Below are 20991 nucleotides of genomic sequence, written 5' to 3' on the forward strand. Positions count from 1 at the left end.
AGTCATCAAGTTGTCCTGCTTAATATAGTAACTATGGATCCATCGAATCCAATGTTTTTAATGTAGTGTAAGGTTAAGGCTGAGTATTAATTGGATTAGGGTTTTAAAAATAATTAAAGTTTATTGGATAATAAGAATTAACTAAACTGGAATGTTACTTTTAGTAGCTTACTAGGGTTCAGTAATTAAATTGAGTTTTTGGGAAACTAGATTCTTTTCTAATTAATTATATTGATTTTCAAATAGTATTTTATAAGTAAATGAAACAGTGACAGTTAAACATTTATCTTGGGGTGGGTGGGGTAGCTCAGTTGGCACTTGCTGACTGAGCGGGTGTAGGCTGTTGGTCAGGGGTTCGATCCTTGGCAGCAGCAATTGTAGTATTTTCTTTGTAAATAAGTTGGTGGTACTTATAAACCATCAACTTTTTAAAAAAAAAAAAAAAAAAACATTTATCTTATTTTTATACGATATAACTTAATAGCGCGAGAGTGTGAGACGCGTATCTTTAAATCAATATCAATTTGTTGAAAAGTACCCTTTTTCCCAAAAACTCAATTTAATTACTGAACCCTAGTAAGCTACTAAAAGTAACATTCCAGTTTAGTTAATTCTTATTATCCAATAAACTTTAATTATTTTTAAAACCCTAATCCAATTAATACTCAGCCTTAACCTTACACTACATTAAAAACATTAGCGAAATATTGAAGAATAGTCTCTGTGGGATCGATAATCTTTTATAACTACACGATACATCTGTGCACTTGCAGAAAAATCGCAACAGATGCTATCTTAAATGGTATTTTGATATGTGAAATTTTATTCCTTTAAAATATAATAATGGATGAAATTTTATTCTGTCGCATGAGATAGAACATGAGATGTCTCGATGATTTGAAATGAATCATTCATATTATTTGTTCCATGAATTTTGAAATGTTGGTATGCCTCATTGACCCTAAGGAAACATGAATATCTTACTCATAATGTAAAAGTTGGATGGTGATGTAAATGAGATATTGATATGAAATTTGATTCATAATATAAGAGACAAATTTGTTGTCCTTTTTATGACCTGAATTGGATGCAATTCTAAAATGTTAATTGCCACTATAAAATGAAATTTGGGATGCTTTGATGGCCCGAAACGAACCCCGAATATTATTTGTTCCATGAATTTAGAAGTAGTGAGATGCCTCCTTGATCTTAAAAGAAATATTATGAACATTTTACTCATAACTCATAATTTAAAAGTATTGTTCTATAAATAAGTCAAAAAATAAAAGTATTGTTCTACAAATTTGGCAAGTGATGGGATTCCTTATTTGCCCTTAGGAATGATATTTAGCGTTTTTATGAAAATGAATTCTAGTATGAGAATTGCCAATATATTACTCAACATGATCATAAGTTTTGTAATTGTTTGGTTACCTTGATTACCTGCAAGGAATCAATATAATTGATTTCTTCCATGATCATATATGAATCATTATGAACTTTTTGTTCTAATAGTTGGATGATGCGTTAAATATGATATTAGTATGAGTAAGAATTTGTATTTGTAATACAAGCAATAAGCAATGATATATATTTTGCTTTTATAAGTTTGAATGCAATACTATAATGTGAATGACCACTGAGAAACATAATTTGCTCCATTTTATAGTTGTTGGGAAGTCTCGATGACTGGGAAGGAATCCAAGTATTGCTGGTTCAATTAATTTTGTCAGTGTCGGCTGCGTAAACGACCCTCTAAAAGAAGCATTGTGAACATTTTACTCAAAAGTCGGATGATGACTTGATATGAATTTTTATGATAATATCTACTGTAAGCTTTGATGATTCTAAACACAATTCTTGACCGTGACTTGCCACTATGAGATGGGATCATATTCCATGATATTAAAAAGTGGGGTGGTATATATGAGCCTAATAACCCTGAATTTGATTGCAGGAATCAATGAATATTTTTTGCTTCTTGAGTTTTGTAAGTATTGGGATGTCTCCATGACCATTGAACAATTTATTCATAATGGAAAAGCTTGATGATGCCTAAACAATAGTTTGAATATTAATTTTTAATCATCACAATATTAAGAATGATATATTGTGTTTTTATGACCCTAAATGCAATTATGTAATGTGAAATGCCATTGTGAGATACAATATGTTTTCTGAATCTAACTATCGGGTGGTATGCATGAGTTTAGTAACTCCAACTTCAACTGAAAGATGAACATACTTTGCTCAATGGTTTTTTTTTTGAATTCACCTACTCAATGGGGAGGAAGGCATGTTGACAGATCCCGAGGAATTGGAGAATCACATTCTCAATTATTTTCAAAACATCTTCAGTGGTGCCACCACGTGTACCCCCCATAATTTGGTCCAAGAATGTAGACTTGAAGGCCACAGAGTCTGATCAAGATTCCAATGTACTAGAATCATAGATTAAGATCATATGTACTAGAATCTTTTGCATTTGAATAAAATGAGTATTTCTGATTTATGTTTCAGTATCTTCTGTATTTCTTTTTGTTGTTTTAAACGTAAAATCAAAACAATTACTAAACTTAAGTAAACATAAAAATCAAAACCAATCACATACCAAATAACCAATGTGCAGAAAATAATTAACAAAACCATTGTTTGAAACAAAACCAAAATAAAGTAAAATAAGTGTGCACAGACATAAGAAAAAAAATCCTAAGGTTTGGGTCCAAGAAGGGCAAGAAGTTCATCAAATTTGTCATGCAAAGCATCCACTTTGCCTTCAAGATTCTGATGATCTGCCCTTTGAGTACCAATAGCGTCTTCCAAAACCTTGAACTTCTCTTCCACATAGGGATCCATAACTGCTTTGCCTTAGTCAGTAGAGGAGCTTGGTTGATCTTCTGTGGACATGATCAGATCTGCCATATCAACTAACAACCTTTCTTCATCTAACTTCTGAGCTTCAGCAAGTTGTCTTTCTTCTTCTAACCTCTTGGCTTCAATCTCCTTAGCAATCTGAGCTAGTCATTCCCTGGCAAGCTTAGTTAATCTTTCCTCTTCAGCTTTTCTTGCTACTTCAGTTTTTCTAGCAGCTTCAGCTCTTGCAGCCTCTAATTCTTCATGGCTTATAAGGGTTAATCTTTTCATACTAGCCATTTCAATAGATCTCATCATAATCCTTGCAGCTTTCATACCCTTATCAACAATATCTTTCTTAACATCTTGAGCAATAAGGTCCAAAGCATCACGAAGGTTTGCTTTGAAGGCAGACACTTCAGCATCAACATCAAAAGGGAATATAAATAACTTATTTCTAAGCTCAGATAGTCTCAGAAGATCACAATAAAACTGATTTGAGAGGATATCAAAGGGGTCAGAGTTAGATTCAGAGTTTCTGGTAAAGTTGTATGGCTTAAGGTAGGGCTTTTATGGCTTAGGAGTTGGCTTTTTCTTAGATTTAAGAGATCTAAGATCTTTTTCTGGTAACTATGTTAACATAGTCATCTACATCTACTTCTGGTTTTTCAGAAATATGCTCAAAAGCTTGATCAAAAACAGTAGTAGACATAACTAAGTTATCCATAGTTAAAGGAGGTGGAGGTGCACAGGTATGAATACGTATGGGAGATTCAGGTTAGTTAGTGTATATTTGGTCAGGAATATCAAAGGTTTGTTCAGGTTGGGTTTTGGCTTCATCATGTGGTTGAGATGATGGTTTGGTTGAATATGGTTAAGGGGTAGTGTTAGGTTGTTTTTCTGGTGAAAAGTTTGGTTGAGAGATAGTTTTGGCTATATCATGGGTGAAAGGGTGTGAGTTTAATGTGTCTTTGCTGAGGTGGTTCATGAGTTCTTTAAGAGGGGTGTCAGACGGAATTTGATCATCTAACTTCTGAGATGGTTCAGCACATGACTTCTTTGCAATGAAAGAAGTGCCTTCACTGAGCACCTCATTAGTTGTACGATCAAGCTCTTCTGTGTTAGTGTCAGAAGATGAAACATCTATTGATGGTTTGGTTTGTTCAGGGAAAATGGTTTGAAGGGGTATGGTGTATCCTTTTTCCAAATCAGCTTCAGAAGTGGTCTTAGAAGACATACCTTTAACAACAAGAGCAGTTTTCCCTTTCTGATCCTTGCAGCAATTGTCTAATCATCAATGTGATCAGTTTCAGATGAATCCTCAGATGATGCAGCAGGCTTTCTCTTCTTTGTAGTCGCATGATTCTGAACCTCTGGACCCTTCTTAGCAGGAATTTCATGCTTCTGCTTTGATCTTTTCTCAGTCTCTTTCTCAACCTTGATCTTCTTAAACTTAACCAAATCTTCTTTGTCTTTTTTTTTCCTCTACTTCTGGTTTCCTTTTCTTTCCTTTTCTCCTTGCACCATGAGGTTCACACTATGGTGCAGGAGGCACCATATCTCTTGATACATTATGCCCTTATTTTTTTAAGTCAGCCAAGAAGTTCTGAATAACTTCTTCACGGTCAAGTTCAGAGATGATGGAGTAGTTATCCAAGTAGAAGGGATCTTCAGTGTTTACCACAAAGCTTTGCTCAGGATGAACAAGCTTTGTATTAATGATGTGCATCTTGGTCAAGAACCCAGCAGTCAGAACATCAAGTCTGATCTCCTCATCAACAAGAGTGCTTTCACATGATCTCAGACGTTTGACCAATCTGCACTGATAGAAAAGCTCTGAAAGGAGTCTCGGATGAACAATGATTGTTCTTCTCTGTGTCTTTCTTTGGTGAAGAACTTCACAAATACGTTCAAACAAATACTATCCCAAGTTAATCCTCTGACCAGTCAAGAGGAAGTATATGAGGTGTCTGTGAGTCCAAGAAATTGTATCAGTACCACCTGTTCTAGGAGTGATAGATGATATAATAATCTTGAACATAACTCTGCATTCCTCAGTCATTCCTTTGACCTTCCCTTTGGCCTTAAGATCTTTGAACATCTTGTGTAGAAGAGCTTCTCTGTACTTTTCATCCTTCTCATACAAATCCAAGTTCTTACCCTTGTCTTCAAGATCCAGCAACTTGATAAAATGTCTCTTGGTGAAAATCAAATTTAAACCACAGATGTTTGACCTAATCTGTGTTTCAGAAAAATCCATAAAACCCATTTCTGCTCTAGTCTTTCCCATAAGACTATGATCCTTTGCAATAGCTCTTTTATCTTCAAGAGTAGCTTCGTACTTAGTGAAAACATGAGCTTTCATCCATAAATGTTTGAGAAGATTTGGATAAACTAGACCATTAAGCATGTTGAAGTACCTTTTTCATCCTTGTTTGATAAAGTAAGGTTCCACATCAAATCCATTAATTTTTAGACCTTCGAAATCAACCATCTTCTCCATGAGTAACGTCAGAAGAGACTCGTGAAATTCCATCTCATGACCAGTGTATTCTAAATAGTTTCGCAGTATGTGCACAGTGCTCGTGGGCGATGGATATGGTTGTGCATAGGGATGATCGTATCCGAACCAATCCAAAAGTAAAACCACAAATCGAACCAAACCGAAAACTGCAAAAATCGCATTTGGGTTGGATGTATTTGGATGACATTCTTACTTAAACGCAAACCGTAAAAATCACAAAAATCGCGGATACCGCAAAAACCGCATTAAGTTACTATTATATATTTATATTCCAATATACATGACCCAATTACCAAGTCAGTCGACCAAATTAATGGAACTTCAAATTATTTTTATTTTTTTATACTGTAATGTTATTTTAGCTTTGTAATGTTATTTTAGATAAACAATTTTTATCGGTGCTGTGATATTATTTTGAAAATTCAAGTTCTTTTTTAGATATTTAAAATTGTAAGATAGTATAATGTTATTTTTTGGAACTTCAAGTTTTTTTTTGGATGTTTAAAATTGTTCGGTACTGAAACGTTATGTTGTAAATCGAACCAATTCAAATCGCATTGGTTTGATTTAATTTGGATAACTTTTTAAAAATCGATCTAACCAAACAAATCGCATGCATTTTTATCTCGTAATTATGATGACTTTTATACTCAAAACTAAATCAAACTGTACTACGAGCACCCGTAATGTCCTACATGGATATGAGATAGGACGGTGCAGTAAAATTAAATTAAGCATGTACAACTTACGTAATGTAAACTAAAACAAAGCAATGAGCTGTCGCCTCTTCGTTAAATTACAACTAGAAAGCAAGCTAATGATGAGTGACCCTTATAACAACCACATATTTTAGTATTCTAGAAATAACTCCTTCCTCCGACCATGTCCCACTTTTATCATTTCATGACTCACCCATTCTAATCTAATCTTCTCTCAATTGGTCCATCCACTCCAAAAAAACCCATCTCAACCTTTTCTCTTGCGTGGGACTCACCAACATTAATCCTCTTCCCCCACTTCACCTTCATTTTTCATTATACTAGTATTTATTATTATTTAATACTTTCCCTTTCCCCATAAATCACCAACACTCCCTTCACCAATTTCCCTCTCCTCTCCCATTTTCCAATCCCTTCTTTCTTTTCTCTCTTCTTCCCAAAACCCAAACATGCAAGTTCCATTAATCGATAGACTCACCGATTTTCAAGCTGGTTTCAATTCCTTACAAAACCCATCTTTCCCTTCTCAAATCACAACAAATTCATTCAATGGAATTCAAACCTTTTCAATAGCTTTCAATTTTTGCAAATGGGGTGCTGTAATTTTAGCTTTGGTTGCTACCTTCAGCAGCATCATAAAAAAAGTCACCATTTTCATCATCCATCTTCGTAAAAAAGCTTCTTCTCTCCCTTCAATTTCTTTCGACGATGGCGACGATTTCACCTCCGACGATGAAGATACTGATAACGATGATATCATTAGTTTATCTTCATCGTCAGAGTGTGAAGACGAGTCGCCATCTGTCTCCAATTCCACAAGTTTCAACGATTTTTTTAGAATTACCGGAAGCAGTTACGATGTAAACGACGTGTTTCAGACACAAAACGATGGACATAAACGACAACGTAGTATTGGTGATATTTTTTCTCTTTTAGAACTAGCTAACAGTGAAAACGTTGTTAAGCTTTGGGACAGTATAGGATTTGGTTTGGGTTTAGATTTCGATGATTACGAGGACGGAGTTATTTCTTCATACGACGTTGTAACAAAACCTCACGCGCCTTCAACTTCCGTGGCATCACCAGCTGTAGTTGTTTCGGCGGGTGAAGGCGCGCGTGGAAATTTGGCAGTTGAGATTTGGGACACGCGCCTCCGAAGACGGAAGCCGTCAGTTGTTGCTGAGTGGGGGCCCACGGTGGGGAACACAGTTCGCGTGGAATCTGGCGGCGTACAGAAGGTTTATGTCAGAGATGACGGACGTCAACGTTTAACGGTTGGTGATATGAGGAAAGTTAGTGTTCCGTTAGGAAATGTAACGGAATCTGACGCGGATAATACTTGGTGGGATGCAGATGCTGTTATTGTTTCGGATGAAACTTATGGGGAACATTAATCCATGTTGCTGTAACTTGTAAAATTGGAATATTGAAATTTAATTTCGGTTTGATGCTAAAAATTTAATTCAATGTAGGAAAATAAGGCATCTCATTATTTGAAAAATCGTCTATAATTGTATTATTATTCGGTTTAAAGTTATGATAGCTGTAAATAAATAAATTAGTAGTTGTTCTTTGAATTTGTAAATTCCTCTCAAACGTGTGGTTGAGAATAAAGAATAATCGATCTTTTGACTGTGAAAATAGCGTGTTACTGATAGGTGCTCGTGCTGCGATTTGGTTCAATTTTGAGCATAAAAGTCATCCTAATTGCGAGATAAAAATACATGTGATTCGGTTGATTTTTAAAAAGTCATCCAAATCAAACCAATGTGGTTGGGGTTGGTTCGATTTGTGCGGTTTATCACGATATAAAAAATATAACAATATTTCCAACTTGTTACAAAATAAACATAGGAAATTTTAATTTATTTTATTGTTTACGTGATACAATATGCATATACAGAAATTGCATACACATAATAACTTATTTTTAATAGCAACAATATAGTTCTAGATCGCGTGAAATAATATGTTTTGACAGCCTATTGTTTTATTGTTTACATGATATAGTATGCATATACAGAAATTGCATATACATAATAACTTATTTTTAATATCAACAGTATAGTTCTGAATCGCGTGAAATGATATGTTTTGACAACCTATTATTTTATGAACTCAATTTAGGTTGATTGCTAATAGTTGATAGAACTAAGTTAAGTATTGCGGTTTGGTTCGGTTTTCTGAAACGAAAATCGCAAACCAAACCGTGCGGTTTAGAAGAAAAATGATCCGTGTGGTTAAAATTAAATACGGTTTTTTGCGGTTTCGTTTTGAATTTCGGTTTGCGGTTTTACTTTTGGATTGATTCGGATACGATCACCCCTAGTTACTAGTATGTTGATAGTATATGATTGATAGCTTGCTTAAGACGAAATTTTCAAAAATAGATTTTAGAAAAATTTCAAGCAAACTTTATTGACTTATTATTAAAAAAAATTGACTAAATTAAATCTTTTGCTATTTAGACAAGTTATTGTTATTTTTTTAAATCAAAAAAACAAAAAAAAGTTATTGTTATTTTTTTATCTATTACTAATAAATCTCAATATTCCTAAGTAGATCATAAAAGTTTAAACACACAAAAATAATACAATTAAAAGAGTTAAATATATTTTTAGTTTCTATAAAATATAATTACAGGTTTTTAAGCTTAGTTATAGAAATTTATTCACTTTTAGTCCTTATTTTTATTTTATAAGGACTATTTTGATGGACTAAAAGTATTAGCAATTTTTTATTTTTTTAAAATAGAGACTATTATAAGCTACAATATCACGGAGGATTAAAATTTAATAAGGACTAATGTTGAAAGAAAATAATTTTTTTGGGACTAAATACATTTTTTTATTTTTGAGTACATGGGACTAAACATATATTAATCTTACAGAAAACAACATAAATATTTTTTACATTTATTAGCTGTCACATCCAACATGATTAAAAATATATTATATAGCTTGACCAAGAAAAAAATAAATTATATGGTACCCCACTTTCATATGTTTTCTGTGGTATGAATATGCCCCTTCATATTATAATTAGTAAAATGATTAACTTTTTTTTTGTTTCACATCGATCCTTTAAAGAAAAAAATTTCTGAATAGGTACCTTTAAAGAAAAAAAATATTTGAATAGGTCCCTTAAAGACATATCAGTTAATCAGTTTGGTCCTATTCGGACCTTTTTTTAGGAATCAAACTGATTAACAAAGATGTCTTTATGGGACCTATTCGGATCCCTTTTTCTTTAAAGGAACCTATTAAAACATTTTTTTCCTTAAAGGACCAATCTAAAATCAAAAATATCTTTAAAGAATAATTTTACTAATTAAACTTATTTAAAATCTCTTAAATTTCTAGAATGTCTTCCAAACACACTATTAGATTCTAGAGTACAATAGAATTTTACAGATAAAATTTGTGAAGTACAGCATAATTTTATGTTTGACCTTGTTATTGGTGCCACGTCAACTTGGGTAATTTACCCACAATCTTGTAAAGGTAGCCTAAAAATAAACCAATAAAAAACTATATTTTCATATTTAGAAATTTTTATTTTTCCTTCAAAAAAAAAAAAATAGAGTACAAAAATTATGAATCGGTGGATATAGGGACATTGAAACACAGAAGCAACCATTCTTGTTTTGTACATGTAAATTCCAAATACTTTTCATTGTTCACATAAAGAAGAAAAAAAACTTTGAAATTTGAGTAACATGTATGACAGATAAATGAGAAATATCTAAGACCTTTCAGCTTCTACACTAGGAACAAGCATAGACACAAGTAAAAGACCCATCACAAAGAATTCAATTTTGTTTAACAAGATAGCTAAAATCAAACTATTCAAGCTGCAAAGAACCTATAATTCTTTGCAGCATATATATTACTTTTTAGATTCATTGAATAACTGATGTATCTGATCTATATAGATACATCAGTTATTGAATGAATCTAAGAATAGACATTTGCTTATAATTAATGAGGGAGTATGTTTCTGTTGCATTTTCTTCTTCTCTCATAAAGCTTAGAGCTTAACAATCTCAGGAATATGAACAGGGTAACGATCAATGCAATCTTCCCAAGGTCCATCAACAGGTGTATCAATGCTTCTATTACATTTCCAAACAGCACTATTGCATTTAAATCCACTTCCAAATGCTATTTGCCATACTCTATCACCTCTCTTCATTCTTCCTTTTGATTCAATATAGTTCAATTCATACCACAAAGACGAAGACGATGTGTTACCAAATCGATGCAGCGTCATCCTTGAAGCCTCGACGTGTTCAGAAGAAAGCTGAAGATTCTTCTGTAACTCGTCGATCACAGCACGGCCACCAGCATGAATACAAAAATGCTCAAAGGCTTGTTTGAAATCAGGAATATAAGGCTTCCATTTAGGATTAAAGATTTTTTTCCCAATGAGTGTTAATAGAAAGAGTAATTGTTCTGAAGCAGGTAGAACAAGAGGACCAATAGTTGTTATGTTTGATTTCAATGCTTCTCCTGCTATAGCCATAAGATCCTTTTGAAGTGAAATTCCAACTTTACCTTCCCTATCTTCTTCTTCGTATACGCAACGATAAGCTTTATCGTCGCCTCCTTTATGTGTTCTAACCACTTGGATTAATCTATATTTTGCTCTTTTGTGTTCTGCTTTTTTGTTTGATAATAGAATAGCAGCACCTCCCATTCTGAATAAACAATTTGGTAGAAGCATTGCTCTTTCTTTTCCTTGGTAATAGTTTGGAGTAATGATTTCTGTGCTCACAACAACGGCGTTTGAATTCGGATAAACTTGAAGAAGATCACGAGCTAGATCGATGGAGATTAAACCCGCGCTGCATCCCATACCGGAGAGGTTGAAGCTTTTAATGTTACTTCTAAGTTTGTATTTGTTGATCACCATAGCTGACAAAGAAGGAGTTGGAGAAAATAGGCTGCAATTGACAATAAGAATGTCTATATCCTTAGGTTTGAGTCCTGTTTTCGTGAACAACGAATCCATTGATGAAAAGATAACTAGCTCGGCTTCACGTCTCGCTTCTTCCATCGTTGGATTAGGCGGGATGTAATGGATGGCAGGTGGCAAACACGTTTCTTCTCCAAGACCCGATCGTTCGAGAATCCTCATTTGAAACTCAACACTTTTCGGGTTGTTCTTGAGGATTAGTCTTGAATGTTCCATGAAAGTAGCGAAAGGGACGCGACAAGTTATCGGCGGTTTGAAGCAAGCGTAATCTACCAAGTAGATTGTGTTTGGCTTTAACATGAAGTATATTGTGGATATAAAGATGATGAGAAAACAAGAACAAAGGATTTGTATTTGATCAAATTTAAGTGAATTGAAAATATTGAGTATTTCAATAGGACCTAAACGTAGTAGTTCTATCAAGAAGCAAATCATGATAGTTAAGATTGTAAGAGTGATAATGTGGTTTACAAAATATTGGTAAAAAAGTTTAAGATACTTGTTTTTGGAAGAGTTTGAGGAATTTGGCATAATTGAAGGCATTTTTAGGACTTTTGATGAAAACAAGAATGGTACAAAATGGTGATGATTTTGTGTGGTGTGAGAATTGGAATTTGATGATTGATAATTAGTGTGGAGGTATGGTTTTAAAGGCATGGAGGGACCTATAAAATTAAGGGGGGCAGATGAAGTAATTAAATTATGAACTTGACATCTCTCAACGCTCATTTAAATTAGTTATCAATTTTCATAACTCCCATTTCCATTTCTAACTAAACCTTCAACAACAATGTTTTATTAGCCAATGTATATTTTGTCCTTTTAGTTTACTATTTATTGCAATGGTACTTTACAACATTAAAATTGCAGCATTAAAAGCAAATGGGAGATAGCCTTATTTTTCCATTCAAGTGATATACTATAGAGCACAAGAACACATGATTCAACCCATCCATCTTATGGATTTGATCCAATAATCTAACCTAGTTAATATAAGAAGGAGAATAAAAGAAAGGAAAGTAGTTACGATATGTGCGTTAAGATTTGTTTTCATTACAAATTTGGATGTGTGTATATATTTATTAGTGTCAAATATAGATTCATCATAAATCTAAATAATTTAGTTGCTTGATGTATAGGAATTAGGTTGTGGTTGATCTCATGGGACCTCGTAGTTTTATTAGAAGGTTGCCAAAAGCTAATGTCACCAACAATTAGACTGCGTTGACTTAAAATTAGCCAGTTCATGTAAATTGAAAGTACTAAAAGTGGTCGAGAAGATTTATTTTTATTATAATGGACAAAAAGATTTATTATAATGTACAAGCTAGATAAAATTAAAAGACCTAAAATGGAGTAGGTATGGCAGCAGGTGGGGCGAGTTTTGTTTTCCTCCACAACTAGCGGGGGTAATGCAGGCGGCCCACCCCATCTAAAGCCCATCCAAAAGTTGGCGGGAACAGGATGAATTATCTTAAGCATTCGAGCTCAAAAGTCAAACTTGCTCCATTTACTAAGGAGTTGGCAGGTTGGCGCTCGCGAAACAACTTTTTTATTTTTTACTTATAGCTAGATTTTTACCATATACTTTACTATTTTTTATATTTTTTATGAAAAAAATAATATTTTTCAACAACGCATAATATAGAAAATAACTTAAAAGATTAACAAACTCAAATCATGTAGTAAATAGTAATAGTTAATAATTTAACATGGAACCAAATTGATTCAAGTAAACTATTAATAATTAGTTTTAATTCGTTACATCCCAATAATATCAGTTATTAACTGTGACTTTAAATATAATATTATTTGTGTTGTAATTGCCTTGAAATTATGATCAGAAAAAAAAAGTTAAGTTGCTGCCTCCTGCGCGAGGCGCAGGGTATTCTGAGCGAGGCGCAACCTTCACGAGTCTATTTATAGGCAGTGCATTTTTTCTGATTTAAAAGAGGTTTTTAGGGTTTCTGAGGCCAACAAACAAACTAGGGTTATAAGAGAAACATCTTGTGAAGACTCTAGGGTTGGGTAATTATTCTATCACCTTGGGAAATACTTTCATTGAATCTCTTGGTCACGAGATGAGATTTGGGAAAATGGTAGAATTAGGGTTGAAGTCTAATTCTTGCAACTCTTGTATTGAATCTCGTTGTAATCAAGTTTTCTATCGATAGTGGAACGGAGAGTCTCTCTCCCCCAGAGTAGGTCGGTGTTGACTGAACTGGGTAAACATTTGCTTCGTGTTCTTTACATTTTTATCGCTTATCTTTTGTTCGTGTTATTATTGCTATTTCCACGTTTTGATTGCTTATTTGATTTGCTCCACACATCAAGATTATTGGTGTGATATTAAAAAATTCACAACGATTTGTAAAAATTTACACATAAAATGTATTATTTATTTAATACTATCCGGTTTAACCGACTCAATAGCATTTTAACCGGTTCATTTGGTTTAACCATGATATGGAGGTCACATTGATTCAACATCCGATCCGATTTTTTTTTTTGGCGTAAAACAAGTATTCTCTGCGCACTATTGCAGTCTTGCGGAGACTTATAATCTCTCGAATCTTGTGGGAGTCAAATGATGACAAACTCTCCCTAAGAATTTTAACACTGCTACATGTCCAAGTCAAGAATCGAACCCGAATCATTAATTAAGTTAGAAGTATAAAGATAAAATTACAAGATCCGTCAGATCATAAAAATAAATAAAATAACAATTATAGGGTGCCAGCACAATAATTAAATGGCAACTATACATGTAGTATTTTGGTATAAAATATATTCCATAATTTTTTGCCCGTGCAAGAACTTATTCTTCCTTGCATGGCGTAAGTGTACACTCCTGGATCTAGTACTCATACAATCGGTTGCTACTCTAGATTAATTAATTTATATCTACATTGGTTGTTAATGCACTTATACTTGCGGAACCAACTTTTTGGACAATCTTCAACAGTTATACATACAGGGTATGCTGTAATAAAAAAGAGATCAAATTAAAATAGTGTTACTAAAATCGGACAAAAGGTTGTGGATGAACTACAAAATGAAGGAAATTTGAAAAAATAAAATAAAACAGATTACCTTCAATGTTCTTTGTAACAAGAAAAAGTGAAAGAAATAAAACCATAGCAAACATAAATTTGAGAATTTTAACCATACCTTTTCACTTTGCATGTAATAACTAAAATATAATTTGATCCACTTTATAGTGTATAAAAACATGTTATGCCCCGTCAAAAAAAAATGTTATGCTAAAAACAATTAAATATATTTTAGCGCTTAAAGAGTTGCAAAAAAACTTCATAAAATTAGAAACATTATTAAGTGTCTCTTAAGTAGATCAATATGTACTTTATTTGTCCATTTTTAATTAAAAAAAAGTTTTATTTGTCCATTTAGCCACTTGCTAAAGAGGTAATGTAAAAAACTAGTTAATCATTAGAATTCATTATGTTTTAATTAACTTGTCTTCTTTTTATAACTTTTCTTCCGGAAGGAGAGATTTTAAAAAAATTATAATAATGCACAAGTTGATCAAAGGGAATGACTATTCAAGTTTATGACTATTCAAGTTTGTAGTTTCGAGACTTCGTTCATATAATGAACTTTCCGTACGATGAATAGTTTGGGAAAATCTGAGTTTAATTAATTTCTGATATAAATAATTTTTAGTCAGATTTTACTAATCTGGAGGTTAATACCAAAAATATAATAATATGGTATTGGTTACGATAATATTGATAAAATCATTTGATCAAAGTGAAATAGATTAAGATTGATGCAACCACGCTTTTTTTTAAGAGGCTTCTTATTGATACATGTAAGTTGTTTAAGATTAGTCTTGATAGGCACACACTTTTAGATGCATAAGCCCTTGACTTATCAAGTAGGGTTGTCAAGTGGGCGACCTAGCCCGCTAGGTCTGGTGGCCTCTACTACATAGTACAAACTCAACCCCAATCTTAATAGGTAAAGAAACTAACCTCCATTGGAGAATCTCAAAGAAAGGATCTCCACCGACTACAATGTCTTCAATCGCTCCATGCATGATCGAAGTAGAAGAAGCTCACTTTGGGAGTCCTTTAATTGAGGAAGAAGATGCATTAGCTCAACAGCCCTGCCAATTGTCTTCATGGTAACCCCTTCAATAAACCCTCTATCGCGACTAGCACCCTCTTTGAGCAATTTGACCCCAAACACCACTCTTCCAAATGTCTGAAGGAAACAACTCATCATGAAGTTTAATTCCATCACATGTAGGCCAAAAGATTTTCATCTTACGAATATTCAAAATAAAGGCCCGATTTTGGTCCTATCAACCGAATGATATCAATTTCTTTAGTCACCTCCCTTGAATCCCCTAAAACAGTCCCATCATTAAGATACCAAACATGGAGAAGAAGCTTGCAATTGTCTCTTATCTTATGAATAAGAGGGTGTAACACAAGAGCGAAATGGAGTGGCCTCAACAGATCGTCTTATTGCACTCCAGTGGCTGATGTGATGTGGTTGTTCCCAAGGTAAAACTTGGCCGCCCGACCATAAAGAAATTCAACCCCTAAAGAACTAGATAGACATCTCACCCTCACCTCACACAATAGTGCCGCCCTGTCTACCATGTTAAAAGCATTTGAGAAATATACTGTGGACATAATCAAAGAACCAACTCCATGAAAATCGCTTCTACATCTCTTGAAATCTCAACCCCAAACCAAAAGTCATTGAGATATTTAGCCACATATTTACCCTTTCATAGCGACCTTGGATACCAGATGCTTCCAGATAGTACCGACTGCAATAAGGCATATTCTACCAACAAGAAGTTGCTCGCATGTTCTTTTTCCTTTGAATTAGTCAATTAAAATTGGCTAGGTTACTTGACTTTGTTGGACTTTCATTTAAAAATTAGTCGGCCGAAATAAAACTATTTTTCCAGAAAAAAGTTTTTTAGTGGGCCACCCTAAAAACCCTGACGTCCAGTCCATGTCAACCTATGAAAAATGTAGATCAAGTGAATAACTCAAAAAGATACGATCGTTTTTCTATTTCTTTTACAGGTGACCTATGTTAAAATACAGGGTCAATGGGCCAGTTTGGCCCATTTTGCGAGCCCTACTTTAGAAGCGCCTAACATTGACGTTGACTTCGATTATTATTATTATTGGTTACAATTATTATTATTATTATTATTATTATTATTATTATTATTATTATTATTATTATTATTATTATGCCTAACATTGACATTGACTTTGATTATTTCCTTTAAAAAAAAAAGACTTTGATTATTATTATCTATTACTTTACTAATATATTAAAATCAATTACCACCTAATTTATTCTTATTACTTTTAACCACGTTACAAGTTTTATATTTTTTATTGTAATTTCACAAAAAAAAAATATAGAAAGAATATAAGATAAATATAAAAATTTACAAAAAATATATAAAGAATAAGATGAGTACAAAAAAAAATTATATAGGAATCTATGCATAAAAATAGAAAGAAAAAAAAGAATAAAAAGATTATAGAAAGTTTAGTCAATATAAAATTTGTCAAAAAAAAAGTTTAGTCAATTAAAATAAATTATGGAAAGAATATAGAAAAAACTAGTTTAAAGACCCGTGCACGGATCATTGACTTTTATTTGATATTTAAGTTTGTCATTATATTAAAGTAGAAAATTTATTTAGAATTAAATATTTAAAAATTATTATATAATATTGTTTAAATATAAGTGGAATTATTGTTTTCTTTTTCCAGTAAGTTTGATAATTAACTTTATTAGTATTATTACTCACTACTTACTATTAATAATAAAATAAAATTAATTACCATCAAATTTATTAAATTATCCTAGATATCCCTAATAAAATTTCTAATTTTCGATTAAAAAACATACGAGACCATTATTTGTCACTGAAACATAAAACATTAGATAAATGATTTTTACAAAAAATAGCACAATAGTTTCACTTATATTTAACAATATTTTATAACAAATTAAAATATTTTATTCTAAATAAATTTTCTACATTAATATAATGATAAACTTAAATATCGAATTAAAGTTAATGAACTCGTGCGAATACACGAGTCTTTAAACTAATTATTATTATTTATTATTTTAAAAATAGAAAGTAAAGTTGGAATTTGCACGTTAGACACGTGCCTCAGCCTAAAAGTGGAATTGTGTTGGCAACATCAACCGTGGTCTACCATTGTCCGGTGTTTTTTTCCTCTAATTGGTATTTGGATCATTCCACTTCGTTGCAAATGGGAATTGATACAACTTTTTCAGATATTATCTATGCAAAATTTTAATTTTAGGTGAATTATCATAGTCATACACATTAAAATTTGTAGATAACTAAAATAACCCCAAAAAAAAATCATATAGAATACATATTCCTTACACACCCCACTAAGTTAGTTTATTGATCATGGAGCTATCAAAGACATTCAGATTCCAATCACAGAACCTCTCATCCTTCATACCTTTTTGTACCATAAACAACAACCCTTTGAAGAATCAACTACCCTTTACAACAAAACTCATCAACAATAAACCAAAGACAACCAGATTAACAGTGACAGCAAAGAGAAAACCACCAATTGAAGGGGTTAGTGAAGAGTTGAATAATATAGCTTGTTATAACCTTGATTTTGCATATTCTAGAAGAAGGGTTCGTTCAGCTTTCATTGAGGTTCACCAACAGCTTGATCATTGCTTGTTTAAGGTTTGTTTTGACTTTTGATCATGATCAATGCAAGGCTTCAAATTGCTCATCCTTAGAATGTTTTTCTTTTTATAGGAAAATGTTAGCAAATTAGTAGCTATGTATGTTAGTTTCCTAAACTTCATGATTAAAATTATTTTGGTGTCCCTCAGGCCATTAATATTCATTAATATTCACTTTTCAGATTCTTTGAATAACTTTGGTCAGTTATTCAATCAATCTGAAAAGTGAATTTTTGCTTATAATAGTGGCCGGGGGAGTATTTATTTTTTTGGTGTATCTTTGGCTTTGTTGAAGAATCAGACACTGACCAATGTTTTGATCTGTTTTTTCCTAGGATGCTCCTGCTGGAATTAGAACAGAAGAAGTAAGATTTTCTGCTTTACCTTTGTATTTCCAAAGATTTCTAGAACTAGAACTGTGTTGATGTTTTAATTTTTGTTTTTACTTTTATGAATTGTTAGCATTATAGAGAAAGTTATTTAGTTTTGTGTTTGATTTTATTTGTTAAGTAGTGGTATGAAAGGAATTCGAGGGGATTGGAAATTTTCTGCAAAGGCTGGATGCCAGAGCCAGGAATTCCAGTTAAGGCCTCTGTCTGTTTTTGTCATGGATATGGTGATACTTGCACATTCTTCTTTGAAGGTTTGTTTCTGCGTTTTTTGAAAATGTTTCTTAGAGAACGATGTTTGGATGTTTGTTTGATTTCTACGGAAGCTATTGATTCATTGTATGGAAATTGCGTTTGGCTTTTTTACTTTTTATTCAGGTGTAGCTAGAAGAATTGCTGCATCTGGGTATGCTGTTTTCGCTATGGACTATCCAGGCTTCGGACTATCAGAAGGATTACATGGTTACATACCAAATTTTGATGATCTAGTCGACGATGTTATAGAGCATTATACACAGATAAAAGGTATATTTGATTCATCAATTTTTAGCTTTGAAGCATTGACTGAGACACGGACACAAGACATGAAACTAACTGACTAATAATTTGAGAAAATAGAAGAGATTGAATGTAACCACATGTGTCGGTCAACCGACATGCCTTTATATTTCTAGTATCCATGGTGTTTTAAGGATATTTGATGTTGTGTTTGTCAAATTAAACACATGGTGGTGTTGTTGATCATACTTTTGTTTTACTATTGACAGCGAGGCCTGATATGAGAGAATTACCTCGATTTCTGTTGGGACAGTCAATGGGCGGGGCGGTTTCGCTTAAAGTTCATTTGAAGGAGCCAAATAATTGGGATGGAGTAGTACTTGTAGCACCAATGTGTAAAGTAAGCTCATTCCTCCTCTATATTGTTACCAATGCTCAACAACTTCATTATTTTAATTTTGGTAGATAATTCTTACAAACTATAAAAAGTCATATCGTTATTGCTATATTGGACATTAATATAATCTGTCTGCTTACTTATTTATCTATACCTTACTTAACGACTTTGTCCTAACTTGCATGCTAAGTGACCCAAACCAATCTATAGGAAAGTTGAATTATCTTCTATCATGTGAGATGTGATACATGGGGAATTCCTTGAACATTGTAACCTAGGAAACTACTACGAAAGTTCAAATATGTTTGTTAGTCTCGTTTTAGTTCCCTGTAATATGTGAGGTCTTCGTAGATCTAGTCGTCTAGCCTATGAATGAAGATGATTAACAAATACTATATTTGAATGATCCCTATTCATGAAGTTTGTGTTTTTCTCGGAAGAGGAAATGGAAAGAATGCTTTAGTGATGATCTGGTTTCTTTTTTGTTTCGACATGTGAGATGATAACATTTTTCATGAAGATTATAACTTTTTTCGACCTGATTACGATAATTAATTTTTTTTTGTTTGACAAAAGTTCATTAAAAATTTGTATTTTGTTTATAGTCCTTTTAAATTTAGGATCTATCCGTTTAACAGTTAGCCGAAGAATGACCACTTGACGTGCTGATTTGTGTTACTGGTAAGATTGCAGATGATGTGTTACCATCTGATGCAGTAATGAAGGTGTTAACTCTTTTGTCAAAAGTGATTCCAAAAGCAAAACTCTTCCCAAACCAAGACCTAGCTGAGCTAGCAATCAGAGAACCGAGCAAAAGAAAATTGGTTGGTAACTCTTATTAAATGAAATCAAAAAACCATTTCTCTTCATATGCTTTCTTGGTTAATATAATCACAGATTTGTGATTTACTAGTTTTATTGCTACTAGGCACTCTGCTCAAACAACATTGTATTGCCTTGTATTGCATCATCTTGGTTAATCTATTATTTAATAATTTAATAAATCAAACAATTTTTTTAATCTTAGCGTTATTCTTTATTATAGGCTGTTTACAATGTTATTTGTTATGAGGATAACCCACGACTGAGAACCGGTATGGAACTTTTACGGATCACAAAAGAAATTGAGTCAAAAGTAGAGAAGGTTCTTTTTCCTTTCATTTTCTCATTTTCCTTTTTTTCTTTCTTTTGATGTTTGTTATGTTTCAACATATAATTATTGTTATATCGATAAAAAATGACTTTTTTTAATGGTTAATTGGATGATTTCAGGTGTCAGCACCATTATTTATTCTTCATGGAGCTGCAGACAAAGTAACAGATCCATTAGTGAGTCAATTTCTATATGAAAATGCATCTAGCAAAGATAAGACTTTAAAGCTTTATGAAAATGGTTATCACTGCATTTTGGAAGGAGAACCTGATGATAGGATATATGCTATACATGATGACATTATCGCATGGCTTGATTCTAGGTGTTCAATTAAGTGAGGTTTTTCCATGCAATAATATTTCTTTCATCTTAGAGTCAAATAATACTTATGTTTCAATTGTTAAATTCCTCATAAGTGCATTATTCGTGCGATTCAATTTATGTCGTAACATTATTGTGATATGTAAACTAAACAATTTTTTCCGTTTTTAGAAGATCATATATGATTTTAGTATGTAGAACTTTCTGTCAGCTTGCACAATGCCGGCAATCTGTTTGTATACATGGTGTTGCCGTCAAACCAAACATGTTATCAAGTTAACTCTTAAGAGCAGGTGACATTTAACATGCACAAGTCTTAAACTTGTCCATGATGCACAAAATTGGATCAACTGTTGGATTTTGCCATGGTTCGAGTTAGCATCTTCTGCAGCATCGAAGGGGAA

The 20991-nt window shown here is 32.8% G+C and overlaps 3 protein-coding genes and 1 long non-coding RNA gene across 5 annotated transcripts; 2 read left to right on the plus strand and 2 right to left on the minus strand.

Annotated features, from left to right (window-relative positions):
• Positions 1 to 6545: 6545 nt before the first annotated feature.
• LOC123904481 lies at positions 6546 to 7490 on the plus strand. The gene has a single exon (XM_045954142.1). The coding sequence runs from the start codon at positions 6546 to 6548 to the stop codon at positions 7488 to 7490; it is 945 nt and encodes a 314-aa protein (XP_045810098.1).
• A 2286-nt stretch (positions 7491 to 9776) lies between these two features.
• LOC123911693 (3-ketoacyl-CoA synthase 6-like) lies at positions 9777 to 11690 on the minus strand. Its single transcript, XM_045963165.1, has one exon. It carries the CDS (start codon positions 11614 to 11616, stop codon positions 10126 to 10128), a length of 1491 nt encoding a protein of 496 aa, XP_045819121.1. The 5' UTR covers positions 11617 to 11690; the 3' UTR covers positions 9777 to 10125.
• Positions 11691 to 13661: 1971 nt separating this feature from the next.
• On the minus strand, positions 13662 to 14353 carry LOC123911694. The gene is made up of 2 exons (XR_006810618.1): positions 14167 to 14353; positions 13662 to 14056 (listed from the first exon to the last, which is right to left on the minus strand). It is a non-coding gene; the product is annotated as an uncharacterized LOC123911694 (long non-coding RNA).
• Positions 14354 to 17267: 2914 nt separating this feature from the next.
• Positions 17268 to 20862, plus strand: LOC123911695 (caffeoylshikimate esterase). Of its 2 annotated transcripts, XM_045963166.1 has the most exons (8): positions 17268 to 17827; positions 18165 to 18194; positions 18343 to 18472; positions 18597 to 18743; positions 18986 to 19116; positions 19800 to 19937; positions 20159 to 20257; positions 20386 to 20862. In XM_045963166.1, exons 1-8 carry the CDS (start codon positions 17531 to 17533, stop codon positions 20602 to 20604), a joined length of 1191 nt encoding a protein of 396 aa, XP_045819122.1. In that variant the 5' UTR covers positions 17268 to 17530; the 3' UTR covers positions 20605 to 20862. The 2 variants fall into 2 exon arrangements, with proteins under 2 accessions (XP_045819122.1, XP_045819123.1); XM_045963167.1 differs by lacking the exon at positions 19800 to 19937 and having other exon boundaries at positions 17331 to 17827.
• The last annotated feature ends 129 nt before the right edge of the window (positions 20863 to 20991 follow it).

This window comes from Trifolium pratense, linkage group LG2, assembly GCF_020283565.1.
Source record: "Trifolium pratense cultivar HEN17-A07 linkage group LG2, ARS_RC_1.1, whole genome shotgun sequence".
Classification (NCBI taxonomy): Eukaryota; Viridiplantae; Streptophyta; class Magnoliopsida; order Fabales; family Fabaceae; genus Trifolium; species Trifolium pratense.